The 22280-nt window shown below is 54.7% G+C and overlaps 2 protein-coding genes across 3 annotated transcripts in view; one reads left to right on the top strand and one right to left on the bottom strand.

Moving 5' to 3' along the window:
- The window catches only part of HID1 (HID1 domain containing), a 43186-nt gene extending 31551 nt beyond the window's left edge, over window positions 1-11635 (bottom strand). The window contains exons 1-2 of one of the 2 annotated variants that reach the window (XM_064522615.1): window positions 11632-11635; window positions 285-510 (exon numbers count right to left, since the gene is read on the bottom strand). In XM_064522615.1, the coding sequence (XP_064378685.1) occupies window positions 285-350 (66 nt within the window). In that variant the 5' untranslated portion in view covers window positions 351-510; window positions 11632-11635. Of the gene's footprint in view, window positions 1-284; window positions 595-11631 lie in introns of those variants that run through there. The other variant, XM_026099026.2, reaches the window with a different exon arrangement.
- CDR2L (cerebellar degeneration related protein 2 like) lies at window positions 3187-22057 on the top strand. The gene is made up of 5 exons (XM_026099079.2): window positions 3187-3671; window positions 14359-14471; window positions 15872-16020; window positions 16827-16991; window positions 19182-22057. Exons 1-5 carry the CDS (start codon window positions 3593-3595, stop codon window positions 20065-20067), a joined length of 1392 nt encoding a protein of 463 aa, XP_025954864.2. The 5' UTR covers window positions 3187-3592; the 3' UTR covers window positions 20068-22057.
- Window positions 22058-22280: the final 223 nt, after the last annotated feature.

The raw sequence follows: 22280 nt of genomic DNA, 5'->3' as shown, positions 1-22280 counted from the left end.
ACTGAGACACCCGGGGAGCGCGAGGCATCGCCGGCTCCCTGCCTGCTTGTCACCTCCAGTGCCCAGTCGTGCCAGGGCCAGGCCCCGCAGCCTCCCCGCTCCCCTGTGCCCAGGGCGCTGCGGAGGGGGGCAAATAACGAAGACAAGGGACCCAGCGAAGGTGGCGCCGGGCCGCGGGGGAGAGCAGGCCGGCACCCCGGGGACGGGGGTCCCCCGCGGCCAGGGCAGGCCGCGCCTCAGGGCGGCTCCCGACATGGCGGCCCCCCCCGACATGGCGGCCTCACCTGGGTCTTGGTGGTGAGCTGGATCACCGCCTTCCTGAAGTTGAGCTTGGAGTCGGCGCTGCCCATGGCGCGGCTCGGCGGCTGCGGCCGGGCACGGCGGCGGCCGGGCCGGCCCCCTCGCGGCGCTTTATGCCGCCTCCTCCGCCCCCGACGCGGCCGGCGCCGCCGCCATCCCCCCTTCCCCGCGCCGGCGGCGCTCCCTCCCCTCCCGCCTGTCAAACGCGGCCTCGCAGATGCCGCCGCGGCCCTCCCTCATCCCTTCCTCCTCCTCCTCCTCCTCCCCCGCCGCCGGCGGCTCCTCCTCTCGCAGCCCAGCTCCCAGCCCTCCTTCCCCGGCCGCTGCCCGCTCCTCTCCCCCGCCGCCTCCCCACACACCCTCCTCCTCCTCTTCCCCGTCTCCTCCCTCTTTCGCTCCCTCCTTCCCCGCTCTCTCCCCCCAGCCTGCCTGCGCTGCTCCCTCTGCATCCCACCTGCCTCCGTCCTTCTTCCCACCCGCGCCTCCCTCCCCTTCGCCCTTCCCTCGCCCTCCTCCATCCTCCTGCCCACCCGCGCCTCCCTCCCCTTCACCCTTCCCTCGCCCTCCTCCATCCTCCTGCCCACCCGCGCCTCCCTCCCCTTCGCCCTACCCTCGCCCTCCTCCATCCTCCTGCCCACCCGCGCCTCCCTCCCCTTCGCCCTTCTCTCGGGGTCCCCCCACCACACACGGCTCCGCTCCCTCTCCCAGCTTCCCTCTCCCGCGGGGGTCCACGGCACGGCATGGATTTCGGCCATTCACCCTCGTCCATAAGCCCTTGCTTAACTGCCGCCCTCCCCTCCGGCCTGGCCTTCCTCCCCAGCCTTCCCCATCAGCTCCCAAAGGGACCATGGGCTGGCAGGCTTGTAATAAATACCCTCTACAAGCGCCTTGTAACGAGCTCGTTGCATGTGGTGGCCCATTAACCCTAATGAAATTCCACCCACCTCCAAGGAGAACATGTTTTATAGCCCCGGGACCACGGATTCAGTGTTTGGCCCATGCCAAACACCTCGGAGCAGCTGCTGGAGGCGGCTGGGTGTTGCCTTTAAAGCTATTGTCCACGTTTTCTGCACTGAGCAGCTCTGCGAGCTGCAGACAGGTCTCTTTGGTGTCACTGAATTACATTTCACACGCTCAGTTCCCCAAACTGCTTTTCTTTGGAGGAAACGAGGTAATTCCGATCGTTCTGCAAAGAAACCAAAGTGCTGGCTTCCCTGCTGGGGCAGTTTGTGGGGATCCTCATTTGCTGGCATATAGCCTGTACAGTAATCAGTCACCTGTGCTTGATCATCTCAAGGTGACAGGTCAGAGCTGAGACACTCATAAAATCTACAGGAAAAGATACTTTTGCAAAGTCCTATATCATTTGACTTTTGCTGCCAAACAGCTAGGACTTTGTGTCTGGGACTTCACTCACTGGGTATGGCTGTGCTGTACAGAGGAGTGATGATAGCTTATAGCTAGGAACAGAATACTTTTTGCAGACAATTACATTTCACAGTTAAGAATTTCCCATTTCTATATTAAAAATGCTCAGAAAGAGACCCTGGAGTCACACAGAGATGGCTTTCTCCCAGACATGCTAAAAGTGCGTCATTAACTCTGCCGAGTTACAAATGCTGGCTTAAAAGAGACTCCTCAATGCTGGTCTGCAGCTCCATTAAGGCAGAACATTTTCAAGTCACTGAATTTGGGGAGTACATGGATAAGGATAGCTGAGGAGACCAGAGGAATCACCTAAAATCCCTCTGGTTTTCCCTGCGTTATTGCCCTCCTGTGTCGCTGTACCCAAGGGCTGACTGCTAGCATTTGCTTTAATCATTCATGGGCTCTTTGCTGCCTGTCGCTGCTGGATTGGCCGGAGTTTTCTGACACAGATCACTTCTTTTCTGGATGCACAGCCTGCTGCTCTTGCGTAAACACCTTATATTGCCTTTTCTGTAGGCACCAATACAGAGTAATGCAATCAAATATAGATCTAGGGAGCTTCATCACACAACAGGCAAAAAATTTTATAAACCCACTTTCACATGAGTTACTTTCTACCTTAGAGCCTCTCATGGATGCCAGGGTTAACGAGGACAAATATATCCCTTTGGACCAAATTCCACACTAGCAGGCATACGCAAATCCACTTTCACTAATCCTTATTCCCTTAGACTGAGAAGCAACTACCAAAATCCCAAGCCTTTTCCAAACCTGCCTGTATATAACAGACACAACTCCTCCAATTCCTTCTCCAAACTCTACAAATCCTCATTTCCCTCAGTTTTAAGCTCCCTCCATCCTTCAGAAAAACAAAAAAAACCCAAGAGCTTGTGTTCAAACTCTAAGAGAGAAGTAGAGTCAGAAGCAGTGATTTCTCATTAGAGTGCAAATGTAGAAGCCAAGGATGAGCTAGGGAAGAGACAACATTAAGGCAATGCTGCGGGGTGGTTTATATGGGGTTCCCCTTTTTAAACCCGCATCTAGGGAGATCAGAAAAAAACTCAGCTTGAGGAGCAATGCATCCAAACAGGCCAAGGCAGGGAAGCAACAGCCTCCCCACTGAAGGATCCCAAGAAGAGGAGGCTACTGGTTGCCCAAAGTCACGGAGAAGGCCACGGCAAGGCCAGGACACCCTCTGTGTCCCAACGGGTGCTGGCCCGTCCTCTTCGGCTGCCTTCCCCGGGGGGCAGAGATGCCGCCAGACCTCTGGGGCAGCAGGGGATTATAACGGGGGAGGGCTGCAAAGCGGCCCCCCTTCTCCTCGCAGCCCGGAGGCAGCCCAAACCCCCGGCCCCGCCGCCAGCAGCCGCCCCGGCCCCGCGGCAGCCGGGGGGAGCCGGCCGCGGCCCCCCCTGCCCGCCCTGCTGGCAGCGGCGGGGCTGGGCGGAGAGGAGGAGGCCGGTCTCGCCTCCCCCTTCCCTCTCGCCGGGTTTCCTTGCAGCATTTCCATGCTAGAGGTCTCCACCGAGCTGCGGAGAGCGGATCTGCCTGGCTGCGCCGGGCCCGCTTCCTTTGTGCATCCCCCCGGCCCCGGGCGAGCCGGGCCCCCGCCGCCGCCCCGCGCAATCCCCGCGGAGCCTGCGCGGCCCCGCGGGCAGCAGCGGCCGCCGCCCGGGCGGGCAGAGCCGCGGCAGCGCCCGGCAGCCGGCTGCCACGTCCCGCGGGCGGCGCGGCCCGGCCCCAGCACCGGCCCCGGCCCCGGCCCCGACCCGGGGGGCGGCGGGGCCGCCCGGCGCTGCCCTGCGCGCAGCTCCGCGCCCGGCTCCCGCGGATGCCGCGCGTCTCCCCGGGCCGCCGCTGCTAAATGCTGAGCGCCGGCAGGATGGAGGAGTTCCAGAGCGAGGAAGAGGAGCCCTGGTACGACCAGCAGGACCTGGAGCAGGGTAAGGACCAGGGGCCGGGGGCAGCGCCGGGGGGGGAAGGCCCCGGGGAAGGGGCAAAGCCCGGCTGCGGGGCGCCGCGATGCCCCGGGCCCCGGCTCGGTTTGCACGTCCAGCGCCTCGTCCTGCGCTGGCACCGCCGCAGCAGCCCCGGCCGCTGCAACCCGCCGTCCTGGCGCTGCCAAGTTCAGACCTGACAGGTCCAGGCAGGGAGCCCGGCTCTGGCCTGAGCTCCCGCAGGGTGATTTTGGTGTGCGACGTGCTGGTGCCCCAGAAAACTTGCTGCGGGCAGAGTCGCACCCGGAGTTACGACAGACTGCTTCAATCTCGGAGCAGTTGCAGGCAGAGTTAGCCGAGACACCGCTTGGAAAGGAATACATCAGGAATAATTTATTGTGAAGCTGAGGGTGCTGATAGTGTTGATAGTGTTTCCCAAAAGCTCCCGGTGTACAAGCCTAAATCCAAAGGGACCTTAAGCTTCTAAATCACCTAATTACTCCTGGAGATTTTACAAGGCAGTCATGAAAGCAGGAGAAATGGGGAAGGAGGGAAAAATCAATGTCATTTCAAACAGCAAAAATAGGTTGGTTGGAAAAAGATAAACATTCACTTGTGTAGTTGGCTTTAAAGTTACCGTACTTACATTTGCGCTAGTTCTGTACAGTCTTTACCTTACGGCTGGGCAGTTGGTGGCTGCGTGTATTTGGGTTTTTTTTTTTTTTTTTTTTTGGCTTATCTTAACATTTTGAGTCAACACGCAGTAAGTAAACAGCTGGAAGAAGTCCCGTTTCAGATGAGTGGCCCCCAAAGGAATCCGATTCCTCAATAGGGAAAATCGTTTATGCCCAGATAGAGTCGCCCCTCTAAGACGGTGCACTGTAGGTATGTCACAGCTGCGTATGAGTTTTAGCCCGCTGGCTGCCGGGGAGGCTGTGCAGTCCCGCTGCAGCCGTACTGCCTCGGCCCTCCATCGCTCCGGTACGTTATGGCACGATTTAAAGTTTACACAACTCCAGCTGCAGGGCAGAGGCTCGGGAGGGAAGCAGAACTGGCCCCCGGTGATTTTAACCGTTTTTTTAACCCCAACTTCTCGGCTAATGGCACGTACCCGTAGCTGCATATCAGAGCCTGTTCTGTGAAACACAGCGCTTGAATTAAACCAGGGCAGAGGACAGAGCCGGAGCTACCAGCTGAATAAACAGAGCAGCCTTTGAACGCTCAGAAATGCACATTTCTGGGTGACGTCTTCGCGTGGCTCACAAGGGGACCGGGCGCCGGGCCAGGGGCAGGATGCGGCCTGAGGAACGGCGGCACTAGGAGTGAATACGGGGAGGGTCGAGCAACGCGGGGCTGATTGATTCTTAGCCTAGCACCGTCGCCGGTCTCAAGTCCGTGAGTCAGCACTGGTAACGCAGCAGTGGGAACACCTTGCCGCTGCAGGCCACGCTCGCAGCTCTGTCCCGGCAGCGTAAATGCAGAATAACTGACTTCAAATGCTGATCGATGCTGCAGATAGACCCCACCTTTGAGCCTGTACAGAAAACAGACCCGAAACAAAGCCCGGCTGTGGGGCTTGCAGCCTGCTTGGGGGCCAGGGGCCGTGCAGACTTTGGCAGACCCAGGAGGAGAGCTGGGAAGGCTTCCACCAAAATGCATGAATTGGGGAGGTCCCGCGGGGTAATTGCAACCCCCGTTAATCCGCGTGATGCACAAAGCGTCGCTAAGGCCGGCGCCGGGCTTCGCCCGCGTGCCTTGCCGCCCCAGGGACACCCGGATGCCTTCGGCGACCGCACCGGCGGCGGCTGGGAGACGGGGGGGTGCGTGGTGCCGGCCGCTGCTTCGGCGCAGTGCGAGTGCGAGGCGGGCGGCGGGCCCGCGGGGACGGGAAGACGGATGACAAAAGCATAGGCTGGAAGACGCGTCGTTAGGAGCGAGGGGTGGGAGAAAGAGAAGCAGCCTGAGCTGGGAGCGAGGAGGTTTTCCGTGAATCGGGTGGTTGCTGGGCCTTTATCCCGATTTCGCAGTATCATCAAATATTTATTACATTTACATCCCAAACTGTTTGCTAAGCAACGGATGGCTTAACTAGGAGCTCTGTGATGATTATGTTAATTAACCATTTTAGCACCAGAGAATAAATCATGCCTCCAGCTCCACTCTGAGCACCTGTTACTTCCCTCCCCCAGCCTCCATCTCTGGCTTGCTGAAATAACACGGTTTTGGGGAGAAAACAACCCCAGTCCCTCTGTTTTTCTGAGGCACCCAAGTGACTGATGGCCCCAGAGAGAGCTGGTCCCCAGCCTCGAGCCGCGGAGCCTCGCTCCGATGAAGCCGCCGCCGCGCCGCTCCCGTACCCGCTTCGCGGTGAAGGGGTTGTGCTGACCTACCTTAACGCTTAAGCACGGACTCGGATCCCAGCCAGGCGACTGGACAGTGACAAGGGAACAAAGTGCTGGCGTCCCCCGAGGTGTTTCGGTCCCGTGGTGCTCCTTCGAGGCATGCTTTCTGAGTTAAAGAAATATGTAAAAAAAACGGAGCGGCTGATTGCTTGCTAGCCTGGTTTTGCTTGTTTGCCAGGCTTCCCGCAGGCATCAGCGCTGCTGCGGTTCGGCCCCGGCCTCACCTCGTGCGGGCTGGGAAAAAGCCCGAATGCAGCTGCAGGGAGCCGTTCTGCAGCCGCTGGGAGCTGGCGATGCGGCGGCGGTTGCATCACGCTCCGAGCACAGCGCGTACATACGTGCAGCCAGACGCCGAGAGGATGAGTGTGAGCTAAAGTCAGCGAGGGTGAGCTGGGGAAGAGCGGGGACACCTTTCCCATGCATGGGACGCGTTTGTGTTCACAGCGGCTGCGTGCCAAGTCAGTCACATCTGCATCCAAACAGAGCAGAGACGGGACCTAGCAGCTCCCTGCCAGCCCCTTCTAGCCCCAGTCTCCCTCGCACCAGTCTCCTAAAGCGAATCCTTCTCTCATTCACCCTGCTGAATTCCCTGATCTTCCCAGCCTCCCCATCCCCGCGCCAGAGCTCAGGTCTAAGCCAAAAAGCACGAGAGTGCAGCCCAAGAGGAGGCCTCCCAAAGCCACCCGTGCTGCCCCTGGAGCCTGGACACAGCGCAAGCCTTGAGGCAGTTCCTCCTGCGCAAATTAAACGGCCTGGCACTGCTCCGAGTTGCCAGCAGGACCAGAGGTACTCCGGGAGCCAGCACATCATCTGGCTGCCACTGCGAGACTGATAGTCCTCTGCTCCTGGGAAGCCACAGAAACTTTTGGGCCAACCTGTCTGCAATGCAGAATTAGGACCTTATGGCTGTAACCTCTGAAGGTCTCCAGACCTAAGCATCTTATTTTAATTCCTCTGCCTCCCAAGCATGGGATTGCTTGCATGCTAAGAAGGAAAATGATACAAGGTGCTGAGCTTGCACCACTCCCAGCTCATCCGTGTAAAGACGTAGGGTCACAAGCGGTCCGGGATCAGCCCTGCTGTCGCTGGGAGCACAGGGGATCGGTGCTAACATCTGCTAGCAACCACCACTGCCCGTTTTCTGCCTGACCTCAACGGGGTGGTCCATAAAGCTGCAACACGCAGTCCGCTCGCCCAAACCATTCACTGCATTGGGGAGCGGGCAATACCCTGAGTTGTCCCTTGCGATGCAGTTATCCCAGCTTTGGGAATAAGCCATGCAGTTTTGGGAATAAGCCAGGAGCGCAGCGGTTAATGTGCTGTTGTTCCTCCCCCACTGCTGGTCCGAGGGACCGAGCTGTCCCCAAGGTAGCTGAGCCACCTCCTTACTTAGCAGCTCAGTACTGCAGGTAGATCCTGGTAGCGGGAAGTTTTCCATGGCTAATTGCTGAGCTGCCGGGGAATCTTAGGCTTGGAAATGACAAGAGGGACTAGAAAGCCCCAGCAGACAAGGAAATAAAATTACATTTAGGTCAGTCTTTCAGAAGAGGAAGCAATGAGAGCCTCCAGATTTGGAAAAATACATATTCGTAGAGCACAGATTCCCCTGGTGCAGGAGGAAGGGCGTAAGAGAGCCCTGCGCAGTGACTCACAGGATCTCCCTGCCAGTCTCGCACAGAAACTCCTTTCTCCAGCTGCTGAAACCAGGCACATACTTCCAGCTGTGGGAGGGAGTGGAATTAGAGGAACTACCAGAAAGAGGGAGAGGAGAAGAGAAGGAAGAAACCAGAGAGTTTTCTCCATCTCCCATCTGGAAGAGTCCACTAAGCAGAGGCGTTGCTTCTTGGCGAGGCTGCGCATGAAGGATTTATGGTCCATCCACGGCTCCATCTGCAGCAGCCCTGAGCCGCAGGAGCTCGGAGCCTAGGGACAACCCACCGCCATCACCCTGCGAGCAGAGCCTCTGCCCCTATGGATGCACTTTCCAGTCCTCATTCATTTCCTCGGTACCAGCCAGCGCCGGCCGGTGACAGGACGGGTGTGCCGAGTCCGTGTGACAGGCGGAGCAATGACAGCATAAGGGCCCAATCCTGCATCTCGGAAAAGTAGTGCCAGTGCCCAGGCTAATGCGTAACTTCTCACTTTCGTCTCCTCTGCTAAAAGGCCTTTTGCAAGGAAGTGGAGCGATATATCCCCACCCCGTCTGACCCGAAAAGATCTCTGCATGCTCCTACCAGCTGCATCTTCAGGGCTTCCAAAGCTACTACTTAACATGCTCAAAAACACATACGCAGGCCAAGAATGTAGGAAAACATGCCTCTCAGAAAATACACTGGGGGAATGAGACCAGATGTTCAACAACTGCTGGTCTTCATGCAGCTGGGAGTTTTAAACTGATTTTCTGTCACTTTTAAGTTTGTTTTTTCCACGAGTAAGAGACAAACAGTTATAAACCTTCCCTCCAAAAGGGGACAGTGCACTTGCAGGTTTGCACTGTGGATCTTTTGCACTCTTTCAGCATGTTACTCTAGTTTATCTTGGTCTAGTACATGGTGCAGCCACCTTGGTACTCCTCAGTTACCTTATGTCCTCCCTGCAAATTTTAGCAGTTAGAACATGCAGTATCCGGATCAACTCTGACCTCTTCCAGTTATGGAGCTGCAGCGGTGGCAGTTGTAATGAGGATGTTACCGTGCCATCTTCCAAGTTTTCTTGGCACGCAAGCAAGGGCTCAGTCCTGGGAAGATGCACAGGATTGCGAGCCGGTGGCTGGGCACCACTTGATGTTGCGGGAGGCAAAGCAAGGAGCAGTGAGCGATCCCTTAGCATCCATCCCGGAGGCTGAGCGGCCTCCTGACAACTCGTCCTGGTGCTGGACTCCTGAAGAAGCATCGCCCTGCGTTAGGTCCACTAAACACAGTCAAAACTAGTGCTGGGTGTAAATAAACCAGCGAGAGATTTTACCAAGCGTTGGATCACCCCCTTTCCTCGCAGCTCGGACGGGAAGGCTGCAGTGCTGCGCTCCCACCCAGCACCAAACGGCACCAGCAACGCGCCCGAGGCCAGGGCCCTTTCCGCAGGGGCCAGCACCGGCTGTACCGACTGCAGGAGCTAACCAGAGGGGCTGTTTGCGCTGGGCGGCAGCTACGCACACCGCACACGTGCCGTGCGGAGCCTCCCTCGTGCTAGTCCTCATCGTCTGCCCTGGGGCCGTCACAATCTCCTGCCCCCCAAACCCCCGGGGAGGTTCCCCCACGGCATCAATCCATGCGTCTCTGCGACGTCGGCTTTAAAAGAGCGCAAGCCTCTATTCACGTGGTTCTCCGCATCCCACCATAATTAATTAGCTGGCGCGCTCGCCGCTGCCTGGAGGAGACGCGTGCAGGAAAGCGCTGGCTTCCTTCCTCTCGCCGTCTTTCCCCTCCTCTCCTCCCCAGCAACTCCGGTTGTATTTATTTAGGATGCTTTCCGCTCCCGGAGCGGCATCAGAGCCTCCGAGCCACCAGCCGCCGAGCTCTCCGAAACCATTTTAGCCAACAAGGCAAACACAGCCACGGAGGCTGTTTAGATAAGAGACCAGCAGGGAAAGGCGCAGATGGGGCCCGACCGTGCTTTAATGACATACTCCGTGTTACCATGCTCCGGCAACATGGCAAAACGCACGTTGACTGCTGCAGGCCCGGGGATGGGGCTGCTGTATACGTGTTCGTATAGGCACATACGTCTCATGAGCAGGGGGAGCCATCCTGCGCCTCAACCATCAACGCATCCACCCATCCAGAGAGACCCGGAGGCACAGAATGGTAGAGGGCAGAAAAGAACGAGGACATAAAACTAAACACAAAAGAAGCCTGAAGTTCATCTGAGAGGAAAAAGGATAAAAAGAGCTGATAGAAAGGAAATACCGAATAGGACTGAAAAACACAGAAGGCAAAGAAGTGGCCAGCCCCGAGCTTCCCGCGCTGCTGGGGAAGCTGCCATAGGCACAGGCAGCCCACGGGTACAGGACAGATTACACGAAAGAAAGAAAAGGGAAGGAAAAGGAAGAACAAAAGAAAGCAGGAAATCCAGGAAACCTCATTAGGCTACCAGAATACCAGAAACGTCCACGTGCCCAACGCCAGCTCAGTCTAGACAGAGCCGCAGGCCGAGATGAAGAAGGGGAGGAGGAGGATGCGTCCGTGCTGCCGGGGATGCCGCACGTGCCCACCGCTGCCGGAGGCATCTCTCACCCTTGCTGCGTTGGGCTGCTCTGCAAAGCAAACGCTGCCTTTGCAGCGCACCAGGCTGCACCAAAACGACAGATCCCCACTGGAGACACACACAGCATCCAGTGCAAAGCTGATTTTGGTAGGACCATCTGATTTATAGCAGCTGAAAAGGGATGTAGAATCCATCCCTTGGCAGAAACACTGGTGGTCCTCTCCAAAAGCTCTGCTTGGCCATGGGAATCCTACCAGCTGTGGAGCGGGCGTCTTGACAAGGCCTTTGCGCATCCACACATGCCTGTAGGTCATTTGTGAGATGCTGTTAGATGGCACTTGCTTCTCGGTACCCAGTAAGTTCCACTGCAAAATTTGTAAGCACTAAATACACAGATTCCCTCCATCACCTGCCGTGGAGCAGCAGTAAGAGCAATATGCAAAGGTTGATCTTCACTGTAATGAACCCAGACTGCACAATCCCTTGCAACTAAAAAGAAAAATAAATGAGCAGCAAGTACACCCTACCCTGGGGTAAATCAGCACAGCATCATTTATTTAGATTTTGAAAGGAAAAATTGCACCTACCCTTGACTCTAAGTACCCATGTGTAATGGAGCAGACAGCAAATGCAATTAAATTCAACGTCAACAGCATTAAACATCAGCTCTTATCTCTCAGCCTACCCCATCCATCAGCTAACAAGCACCCCGAACCTCCTCCGGAGACCCCCGCACCGGGGCTCCACGGGCCGTTCCTAGGCTGGGGGTCAAACTTGGCCCACCCTCGCCACCAGCTAAAGCTCAGAGATGGGGGCGGTTCTTTAAAGATAGGGGGCAAAGTGCGGCAGCCTTTGCCTCATTTGGCACAGCAGATGCTGAGCCCCTCCGAGCAGCGGGCATGCTTTCCCGCAGCCTAAACGGTTGAGTTGTTCAAGGTAAGAGAGATGGGGGGGAGCCAGAAGCGCCTGCCCCAGATGGCAGCTTCCTCCGGAAAGCCGTATTTACGAGGCTGGTTTGAACAGCAAACGGGCGCAGTTCTGCCAGGAGCAGCCGAAACGTCCCCCGCCAGGCACCAGGCTTGCAAACCCCCAGAGCGACATCCGACAGACGCGGGCCGGCAGCAGGAATGCAGAAATGCCCCCAAACCCTCTTCAGGCCGCACTGCAAGCTGCTGGGAAGCCCGGGGCAGCCGGGAAGCGCTCGGCTCCACGGCAGACCCTTGCAGCGCACGTCCAGCGTTCCCAAGAGATGCCGCAGCATCCAAATGCCCAGCAGTTCACTCCTCAGCCCGTTTCAGTCAAACACGACCTTCCACAGGTTTTGGCTCAGGATCTTCTGAAGTTTGCCCAGAGACGCAGACCCCGCAGATCTTCCACGCGACTCCCTGGACAGCAGCGCTCCGGGCCGGCGGCCGCCCCGCTTGGAGGGAAGGAGCCTCCAAGGCAGCAGCACCTGGCACCGTGCTCTGCTGGGACTCAGAGCCCCTCTCTCTTCCCCTGCTTTCTACCATACCTTCTCTTTTCTCTTCCCCTCCCTCCTTGCCAAGGCACCTTCCCTGCTGAAGCTCGCGGGGAAACACAGCCTCGCCACCTCCGTCGAGCTCCCGGCCCGGCCCTGCGTTTGGGGACGCAGGAGTCCCGTTGTGTTAATTAGCAGCGTCACGTCGGCGCTCGCTGCAGTACCGAGGGCCACAGGGCAAAGAGCTCGTCGCGCCCAGGACACTTTGCAGCCGTGCTCTGCACTCCTCATCACCCAGACAGGATTTGGGCGACACTGGGGCTCCCAATGCAATATCCTCAAAGGCAGCGTTTAAGTTGAACGCTGGCAGTTTCACTGGCGATGCTTCGGCGCAGCGGGCGTTCCCGGGCTGCATCGGTCGCGACCGTGCCCTGCCTTCTCATTCCTTCCAAGCTGAGCGAGGAGGGGGGAGGGAGGCATCAGAATAACTGCTAAATTAGGGCAACTCAGACAGTATCGGCTCTGTGATCTGACTGGAGAAGTGATGAGCAAGATGAAAAATTACGGGGGAAGCACAGCGCTCTGCAGAGAGGATCCCTAAATAGTTCTCCCTCCATCCAAGCAACTTGCTGATAAATTCACCTTCAGCCTAGGGTCCCCGAGGTCTCTAAGGAAGAGGCAAGCTGTGTCCCACCCAGGCCCCACAGAGAACAGGGTTAGCACCAGGAGCAACAGGGGTCTGGTCTAAGGAAGCTATGAAAGCACTTCCCTGCATCGTCCCCACGGTGCCCCAGGCCCGGGGGACCCCGGGAGCCCAACAGGTGGGAAGAGAGGGCTCAGCTGCGAGGGAACGACGGAGACGCAATTACAGGGGATGCCTCAGCTGGAGGGCAGTGCACACGTCTCGGCGGCCGCAGCTGTTTAGAGACACTGAAGGAACCAGTTCCCCTGTATCCTTTGAGCCTGGAGTCTCCAAGGCCTTTACGCTCAAAATGGAAAAGAAGAACCAATTTCCCGTTCAGAGCTCAGCCCTGTCCTTTCTTCTTTCCCACTTCTCCCCAGACGCTGCCTGTTTCCCCCATTAAATTATTGCTCTCGGAGCCCTTTAAATTACAATGCAGGATCTTGCACTGCCTAATCCACTTAACTCAACCCCAGCTGATTAAATTGGATGCCATATGGTGGGTGAGCACTGATGTAATCCGCAGGGACGGGGACGTTCTCGGCTCGCTCCCGGGGCCCAGCACGGAGCCCCCTCTCTGCAGGCCGCCGCGCTGGGACCCTCCTCGCTGCGTCGCTCCGGCAGGACGGGACGCGATTTGCAACGTGCCGGTCACCGGCAGGGATACAGGCGCTGGCCGGGCATCGGTGCAGGTCAATACAGCCCCAAGCAGCTTAAAGGCACAAATTCTCATCCATCTCCGCTGGCTGTTCCCCAGCCAGTTTATCAGACACTCGGTCTCCCAAGGGCACTTCGGAAATTGGAGAAATTTCGTGGCTGTCAAACAGGTGAAGGACGTCTGTCCGCGGGGATACGTGCCAACATCTTGATTACGCTCGTAGCTGGGATGGCAGCCCTCAGACCAGGTCACCGTGCAATTGTGGTTATTATAATTAAAAAGGTCACATCCTAGGATAGCTCCCTGCAATACAGGCCACAGCTGGAGAGCATATTCCCATGGCAGAGGGGAGATGTGGGGATGCGCTGAACAGCTGTGGGCTTGGACCAGAGGCAGGGAGCCAGCCCTCCGGCACCAGTGTGGCTGCACAGAGAGAAAAACAGCCATCACACAAACTAACGCCATAACGATACTTCCCCTAAGTACTTCCCATAATAACACGCATTGGTATCTGCTCCTTACCTTCTGGTCTTGAAGGCTTAAGGTCATATTTTCAGTCTGCCACTGCAGGAGCTGGAAACTCACCTTTTAAAGCATCGGGAAAGCTGGGAGCCCACATGATCCCAGGAGACGGGGCTTTAAGCAAACGAGCAATTGCTGTGAAAGCAGAGGGATGTTGCAAGAGCCGGCTGTGCCATCCGAGGCCACAAACAGCATCACCTGCGGCATGCAAACCTTGGCCTGTGCAGGATTCACAGGGCTCTGGGTATTTTTTTTAAGCGGGTAATGACAAATGCAGTGTTTCAGCAGACCACACCGTTAACAACCATTTTCCACGCAACGACCGCTGGCGACAGCGCGGCGCGAGGCAGCGGCAAGGGGAGACACGGTGCCGAGTGCGTGCCCGCGCTGCCCCATCGGCTCTCCCCCAGGCCCAAGCAGGGAGCAACGAACCCGCGGGAAGTTTTATTGCTCATGTCAGTCTATTAGCGAGTGATGGATGGAGGCCGAGGGGGGAGGCAAGACGCTCCCTTCGTTAGAGATAATAATATGATTTACAGAGCATCCCGGGGGCCTCACAGGGCTTTACCAACCTTGCTCTAATCCTGATGGATGCTGAGCCCCTCTCAGCCCCCGGCGCCCTGCAGCACAGCCCGGCTAGGACAAGTGCTCGTGGCACGGAGGTGCCACGCGTGGCCCCCGCTGCACCTCCCCTCGCTCCTGCGTCCCAGCAGGGCCTAAGGGCCAGATCCTGCACGGGCCCTGAGCTCCCCTCCTCTCCTTTTCAGACCTGCATTTGGCAGCCGAGCTGGGGAAGACGCTGCTGGAGCGCAATAAGGAGCTGGAGGACTCGCTGCAGCAGATGTACGCGACCAACGAGGAGCAAGTGCAGGAAATAGAGGTAGAGACGCGGCTGGGCCAGGGGCAGCAGGGACCGCTCGGTGCTGTCACCCCCGTCACCCGAGGGAGGTGGCCGGGAAGGGCCACAGCTTGCGGAAACGAAGGGATGTACTAAAGGGGGTGGGAGGTAAAGTCCCTTCCATATGTGGCCGAATCAGGGTGGATTAAGGCCTGGATGAGGTTCCCCTTCCCCCACTAACAGGTATTTTTCCCCCTTCTCACATCCCACCCCCCAGATGTGCACACCAGATTTCTGAACCAGCACTGGTTGCATCTGGGGCACATCTGGCCTTTCCCTGCCCATACGGCAACCTTCACACCCGTTCCTCTGCACAACTTTGCTCCGCTGCTGCTTTTCCTCGATTCCAGTTACTCACAGTCACGCTTGTTCTCAGTGCGTAACAGAGCTCTATTTTATGCCTCTAACAAAGGGGCTTTCTCAAGAGCTGCAATCCAAACCACTGCCTCATGCATCCTTTGGGATCAGGGCACTGTTTCTAAGAGCCCACAGAACTAAGCTTAGAGGCTTAAACCTACTGCACGGGGAGGGGTTTCCTCCACTGGAAAACTTCCAGGCATCTGTGAATCAGAAAGGGTTGAAAACCCACTGATTTAGACAGACGCAGGGCAGAGAAGGGATGGGAGTTCACAAGAGAAGCAGATGAGGGCTGCAAGAGTCTGACAGCTCACGTATGAGGAAACTGGTGATTTAGCTGTCCCCCACACCAGCCCCTCAGGAGCACATCCACCAAAGCCTCTGGGTGAACCCTTGAGTAGATGCCCCTGCTTCAAAGAGCTGGCCTTTAAAAATCACTTTTCTCCAGCCAGCAGACACCGAGCCACGGAGATTTGGTTCCTTACACAGTTGCAGCCCCCGAGCCCTCACTCTCCCAAGCCCCTGGCACAGCGGAGAGGAGGCCCAGGGCTTCGCAGACTTCTTTCAGTAGCAAATTCAGAAAGGCAGCATGCTGGAATGGGATCTGTGAACCAGCAAAGCCCAGGGGTCTCCTCACATTTTATGGGCTCAGATTTTCAGCCTGAGTTCCAAAGGAAACGCAGCTTCTGGAGCTGACCCGTCAAACGATCCATAACCAACAGCCAGTTTTGGTCTGCTTTGCCGAAGGTGTATGGTCTCCGGGATACTGGCTTTCCTTGGCTGTTGTGAGTAAAAGGGCAGCTGAGTAGAGAGAGATCGTGCACAGAGGGCAGGGGAAGTTCAGCTGTATTTTAGACACAAAAACATCTGCAGTGGGCAGGGGGTAGTATGAATACTGTGGAAGAGGCTCCAGCAGGTAGAGGATAACAGGCACCATTTCAAGGAGGCAAAGGCGGTGGGAATTCTGCTTGTGAAATGCTCTGGACTTTGGATGCGGAGCATCTCTGTTTCGGGTTTTCTTGCAGTACCTGACGAAGCAGCTAGAGATGTTGCGGCAGATGAATGAACAGCACGCAAAAGTCTACGAGCAGCTGGACCTGACAGCACGCGACCTGGAGCTAGCTAACCAGAAGCTCGTGCTAGAAAGCAAGACATCCCAACAGAAGATACAGTGGTACGGCTTCCCTCCTCCCACCACAGCGATGCTGGTTAGCATAGGTCAGCCAGGGCATAGGCACCCTTGGGACGAGGGCTGCATAAAGGACTTTGAAGCAGCCAGGAGAGAGGCACAGCAGCCTTTCCTCCTTGGCGCATGTTTTTCCTTGAAGAAGAGGCACATAATCATATCAGGAAGGGCCCGAGCAGACAGCCTGGCAGGGACAGCAGGCACTGAGCCGCTAGAGAAACCCTGGCTAGTCTCTGCTGAAACACCAGTTTGTCAATAACTTCATAAAACAGGCCCATGACCAAGGTCATCCCTGCAAACAACAGACTGTTAAGCCACGTCCTTGCAATACTGCATCTTTTGCAAATGACTGTACAGAGAAGGATAAAACTGAATCTCTGGCCGGTCTCTCCCTGTTTATGTCTACAGGAGAAACAAGCGGGGAATAAACTGCTGCCTGCCTGCCTGAGCCTTTTAGTGCAAAGATATTCCAAAATAGCGCTTATGCCCCAGAGGTGATTGTTTTAGCCAGCTGATTTGAGAACAGGTCATGAATTAATATGATCCCCTGCCCCTGCTTTGATTCCCCACCCTTCTCTGTAAACACCCTCATTCAAGAGGGACCATGCAGAGAGGGACCAACCACTGCCATGGAAAGCAAGGGCTCAGCTGTCACACTCCCAGGGCACACACGAAAAACCCGAGCTCCGTCGGGAAGTACCTTCCACAGTTCGGCTCTCTCCTGATGGGAAGAAACGTTTCAAAGAGCCATGCCTGCCTCCTCACCTGTACCCTCTCTCTCTGCCTCACTGCAGCTTGACAGAAACGATCGAGGGGCTGCAGAACCAAGTGGAGGAGCTGCAGAAACAGGTGGAAGAAATGCGGAGCTTGGAGCAGCTCCGCATTCGTCGGGAGAAGAGGGAGCGGCGCCGAACCATCCACACTTTCCCCTGCCTTAAGGAGCTGTGCTCCAGCCCCAGGTACAGAGGAGCAGGGAGGGCTCAGGGGCACACATAAACCCCACACACACACCCGCACAGATCCAAGCTCTGCAACAGAGCCTAAAACTCGATGCTGGAGATGAAGGGAGGACTTCCCTGTCTCCTACGTGCTCATCTGAGCAGGTGGAGTTGGCAAGGCAGAGCCCTCCCAACCCAGCATCAGTGATGGCTCCAGTGGGGAGATGAACAACCTCTTTTTCAGGGGCAGGAATAGCTGTGAAGGAGGATTCAGTCACCTTACGTAGCTGCACTGGGACTGGCCAAGGGGACAGGTACTGTCTGGAGAGGTTGTGGTTCTGGCGCATTGGCAGGAAGCTGTGAGGGAGCACACACCAGCCAGGACGCACTGCTTGATCTCTCCATAGATCAAACCAGCCTCTCCCAGTACAGCCCACCCAGTAATGCATTGTGTAAAGAGAACCATTAGCTTGACCTGCCCAAGCAGACTCACTTCCCTGCCAGCACAACTCATTTTCCCTCTGCAGCTGCCTCCCAACAATGGACCAGCACCTCTTGCACACTGAACCCAACTGAGCCAGTGCATTTTTGCCCCATATGACTCCGGTAGCCCCCAAAAGCACCAGTCACAGACCAAGACAGGCTACATGGTGCCAGCTGCTCTACAAACTTCTTCATCATTAGTGCATAGTTGGTCCTCCTGAAAACCCAGCCGCTGTGTGAATTCATTGACCTCATGAGGGCATTTCTTGCTCAGCTTTGTCTGTAATAGAATCTTCTTTAAATAGATAAGCAATCAATAAACTTTTTTACTGAAAGCATCCACTGCCAGAGGATACGAACAACCAACAATTTCACTGCAGCAGCAGTGGGGATGTTCTAAGGGCATAATCTAACCCCCAGCGAAATCCACTTAATGTCTATGTGGTTCTTTTCCCCACCATCCCCCAGTACCACTCTGCCCTCAACGCCACTGGACTGCACAGTTTGGCTTTCAGCTCTGCAGTTGGTTTGAAGGTCACTGTGCCCTCTAGTAACTTGGAAATCTGTTCAATACCCCGCCACCATTCATGCCCCCCAGGGGAAGCAGTGGTGCTTTCTTTTTTCCAATCTGTCCTAAAAAGATAGGATGCCATAGGCACTTAACGGAGAAGGAGGCGAACAAGATTTCCTGACAGCAGCCTGAGGGAAGGGGGAAGTGTATTTTACATCACTACATTGGTTCCACTGTAGTGAGCAATGAAGAAGGGGCAACTCTGTCAAAAGTCTCTTTTCACCTCCCTCATTTTATAAATCTTCTCCCACTCTTTCTGGAGCACTTCCCAGACACAGGAAAGCACAGCTAGTGCTTCTGTTTTCTTGCTGGGTGGGATTTTTTGTTGTTTTTTGTTTGTTTATTTGTTTTAACTCTAGAGGCAGCAATGTAAAAGCCTTAGTTCTACTTCTTTGGGTTTTGGGCACACAGGGTTTTTTTTCAGAAAAATTTTCTGCACTTACACCTTCCCTTTGCAAGCAAAGGTGAGCACCTGAACACAAGTCCTTTCACAAGTCCAGCAGGCATGGGGAAAAGGCAGCTTGCAGCTTCCTTAGGTGCTTTTCCATCCCATTATACCAATTCCTCTTTCTGCTCCAGTCCTGCAGTATCGTTGGGGCTCTGCCTTCACAAGGGCTCTTCCCTCTAGATTCTGCCGGTGTTACCTGGGCATGAAGGAGAATGGAAGGTGGGTAAATAACTCCAAAGTAAAATGGCTCCTTTCCCCATCTTGCTCTAGGGTCAGGAGGCAGATGCAGCAAGTACCTTATGAACTCCAGAAGGAAAAAACCCAAAGCCGCCTACTTTCAACTCAGACTGGTAGCACTTGAACATTCTTCACTGCTTCACAGCAATGTTGGTGGTTTGTCTGCTGAAGGGATGAGTCTCTCTTCTTTTAGGGTTCCATTTCTCTCCTGTCTTTCATCAGTGTTGTCGAATCAGACAGTAAGTTCTCTGGGACAGAGATTTGTCTCTGTGTCCAGCAGGGCCTTAGCCACACATTGTGGTTCTGAGCACATGGGAAGGAGAAATATGTTGCTCCACGATCTCAGATACTCACTTGGCTATTTCTTCTCTGGGCATCCATGGAGTTACTTACATGACAATAAGCCACAATCTGAGCCCTTCGTAGACTGTCATTTGGTTAACCTCTCTCAAGAGTCTTTTTTCTCTTTCAGGTATGAGGATGCATTCCAGGTCCACAGCTCGTCGATGGAGTTCAACCAGAAGCCACTGGAGCGGGAGAACGAGCGTCTCCAAGCTATGGTGAACTCCTTGAGGTCCCAAGTCAACCAGGAGAAGCAGCGGAAGGAGAGGGTTGAGCGAGAGTACACCTCTGTTATTCAGGAGTACTCGGACCTTGAGCAGCGAGTGTGCGAGATGGAGAACTGCAAACTGCGCATCAAGGAACTGGAAGCAGAGCTCCTAGAGCTACAACAGATGAAGCAAGTCAAGAAGTATCTGCTCAGCAGAGAAGACAACTTGTCCGAGGCCCTCCTTGAGCCACTGAATAACGCCCCAGAAGCAGACTACATTGACCTCTCTGAGGAAGAGGGAGGGAAAAATCACGGGCCATCAATGACACCTTCCCCAAACCATCCTGTCCGGAAAAGCTGCAGTGATACAGCCCTCAATGCCATTGTGACCAAGGATGCCGTGAGCCGGCATGAGGGCAATTACACGCTGCATGCTAACAATGTGCGCAAACGGGGCATGTCCATCCTGAGAGAAGTAGATGAGCAGTATCACGCCCTGCTGGAGAAATATGAAGAGCTCCTGAGCAAATGCCGGCAGCACAAGGACAGCGTGCGCCACACAGGGGTCCAGACTTCCCGCCCCATCTCTCGTGACAGCTCCTTCAGAGACTTCCGGGGAGAGGGACACGAGCTGGAAGAGCGGAAAACCATGGAGAAGACCATCACCAAACACGTGGAAGCTGTGGACAAGCGGCTGGAGCAAAGTCAGCCTGAGTACAAAGCTCTTTTTAAGGAGATCTTCTCCCGCATCCAGAAAACAAAAGCAGACATCAATGCAACAAAGGTGAAAAACAAGAGCAGCAAATGAGTTCTGACTCTTTGCGGTTCCTACATACAATCTCAATAGCCAAGTCTTCTCTTCAGCCCCAGGAAACATTCTGTGGCCCCACTGCTTTGAAGGTTCAGGAGACTTCATGTTATATTCTTGTATGGGAAGGGGACTCTAAAAGCAAGAAAATGTCACGGAGACTCAAGTCACTTTTTTAAGCTAGAGCTCTGGGCAACTTGTTGGGAAAATTGTACATTGTAGTTAGAGGATTTGAGAAACTGTACGATGAATCTCTGCATGAGTTGCTGCCGCAGCCAGAAATCACAACAGCAGCAAAAATCACATCGCAAAAAAGAAAACTGATCACTTCCTCCACCCTGTTCAGCTTGTCCTACAGTCACTCTGATTATCTGCAAGCAAAAGCCTGGATGTCCTCCAGTGTGCTGCACCAGCTGGAGTGCAATGTTACAAAATAAAACAGAAAAAGCCATCAGAACTTCAGGGGCCACTTAGGAACATCAGCCCATTCCCTCCACTTTGGTTTTATGGCTAAGAACCTGCGCTTGTACCTGAGAGACTTTCATCTAACCTTTCCCCTTCCTTAAAGGGCAGTATGTTCTTGCTATCTAAGCCATTCTTTTATCCGTCAGGTTTTTCAGCTATTTACAATGCAAGCTCATTGCAACTGGACAAACTTGAAGAGAAACATAAAACTGATTGTCCTGTCTTCATCAGCATCACGTAGTAATTCAGCCCATACTCTCTAGACTTTGTAGGCATATGGGATTTCCTTGCTTTAAATCTGCACCAGTATTTCAGCCCAGGTGAATCGCTGTGCCTGGTAGGAACTTGATGACCAGGGCTTTCCCATAAGCTAGACAGTAAGTGCTATTACAGCATCAGAGGCATGCCTTCATGTCATGGTATGGGCATCAGCCCTCTGTGCTGCGCTCTTCAAGAGGTTGTCATTGCCCCATTGCAGCAAGCTCCTCAAATATAACCTGCATGGGCTTGCAAAAACTGACCAGTAGTGTCTCACACGTAGTAGAAGGATAACAACAAAGCATCATATTCTTACAGCATCAAGAGCACTGGCCCTGGCAGTAGTGCTGATCACACACAGTCCCACACTTTTGCTCTGAATATATTCCCAGATGAGAGGACAGATTTCAGTTTTCTGCTGAAAATAATCGAACGTGGCTGAGTTACTGTCTCCAAAGGTTGCGCCTCTTGTATTCCAGTTCACTTTCCAGCACTGAAATCTCCTCACTGTTGCTTCCACAGACATGCAAACACAGCCAAAAGGCCACTGCCGTCTCAGGAATCACCAGTTTCCATTTTTCATAAACTAGATGTTGGCCTCGTTAGGTCAGACATGCATTTTAGGCAGAGAAGCAGCATTTCATTACAGCTTAGGCAACACTCAGAGCATTAAGCCACAAGAAATGAGCAGTTCAGTGTAAGCTACCTATTCTGTACCCGCCTGGAGAAACTTTAGGTCAGATTTGGATTCTATATTCACCAGTTTACATCCCAGAATCTCAAAATTGGTTGAGATTTTTGCTATATTGACTAAAATAAATCTCAGTTTGGAGGGGGAAGACTGTTAAAACATAGTAATGCTCCAAATCTAGGGCCTTGATGTTATGAGGAGCTACCTTTCTTTCACTCGCAATGAAATTAATATCGCAAAAATACCCCCTCAGCCCTCTCTCTTGTTCAGATGGCTACCACTCAGGCAGGCTGGCAGGAATGTGATGCCCAGATCACACCACAGCCTCTCATACTGGCTTCCCCATAGGCTCCCGTTCTGGAATTATCCTCCTCCAACTACCCACCACCAAATGCTCCTCTCCTCCGTGCTCTGCGTTTTCAGGTGCCCGATGGCCCCAAATTCAAGAAACATTAGGAGCCATGTGCACTATTGTGGCTACCAGCTCTGTAACAGTATGGAGAACCTTCATGCCTTATTTATTTATAATGGAAAGCAGTTGTATAAAAAAAATAAAAATGAACAACAGCAACAAAAGCAGTGTCAAGTGGATTTTCTCAGAGCATTCACCAGCGCAGCTGCTGTCAGTAGCTTGCGCAACAAACGTCAACACCCTACACTTAAACATTTGTACTAGGGGATAGCTGAAGCAATGTTGTTTTAAGTCATTCAATATTTGTTCTGCAGTCATCTGGTTATTGCATAGGTGTGGGAAGAGGATCACCTTCACTTTCTGTTTTAAACACCAGTGCATGAATCA

The sequence above is a fragment of the Dromaius novaehollandiae genome, chromosome 18, assembly GCF_036370855.1.
Source record: "Dromaius novaehollandiae isolate bDroNov1 chromosome 18, bDroNov1.hap1, whole genome shotgun sequence".
Taxonomy (NCBI): Eukaryota; Metazoa; Chordata; class Aves; order Casuariiformes; family Dromaiidae; genus Dromaius; species Dromaius novaehollandiae.
Note: the sequence above shows the minus strand (reverse complement) of the source record. Positions and strands in the feature narration are given on the sequence as shown.

What these genes read in the sequence shown, in the direction of transcription:
- CDR2L (XM_026099079.2), top strand. Translation starts at nt 3,593, where the DNA reads ATGCTGAGCGCCGGCAGGATGGAGGAGTTCCAGAGCGAGGAAGAGGAG. An exon ending in TCCCAACAGAAGATACAGTG is followed by an intron (nt 16,021 to 16,826) that starts GTACGGCTTCCC and finishes GCCTCACTGCAG; the next exon opens with CTTGACAGAAACGATCGAGG. An exon ending in GAGCTGTGCTCCAGCCCCAG is followed by an intron (nt 16,992 to 19,181) that starts GTACAGAGGAGC and finishes TTTCTCTTTCAG; the next exon opens with GTATGAGGATGCATTCCAGG.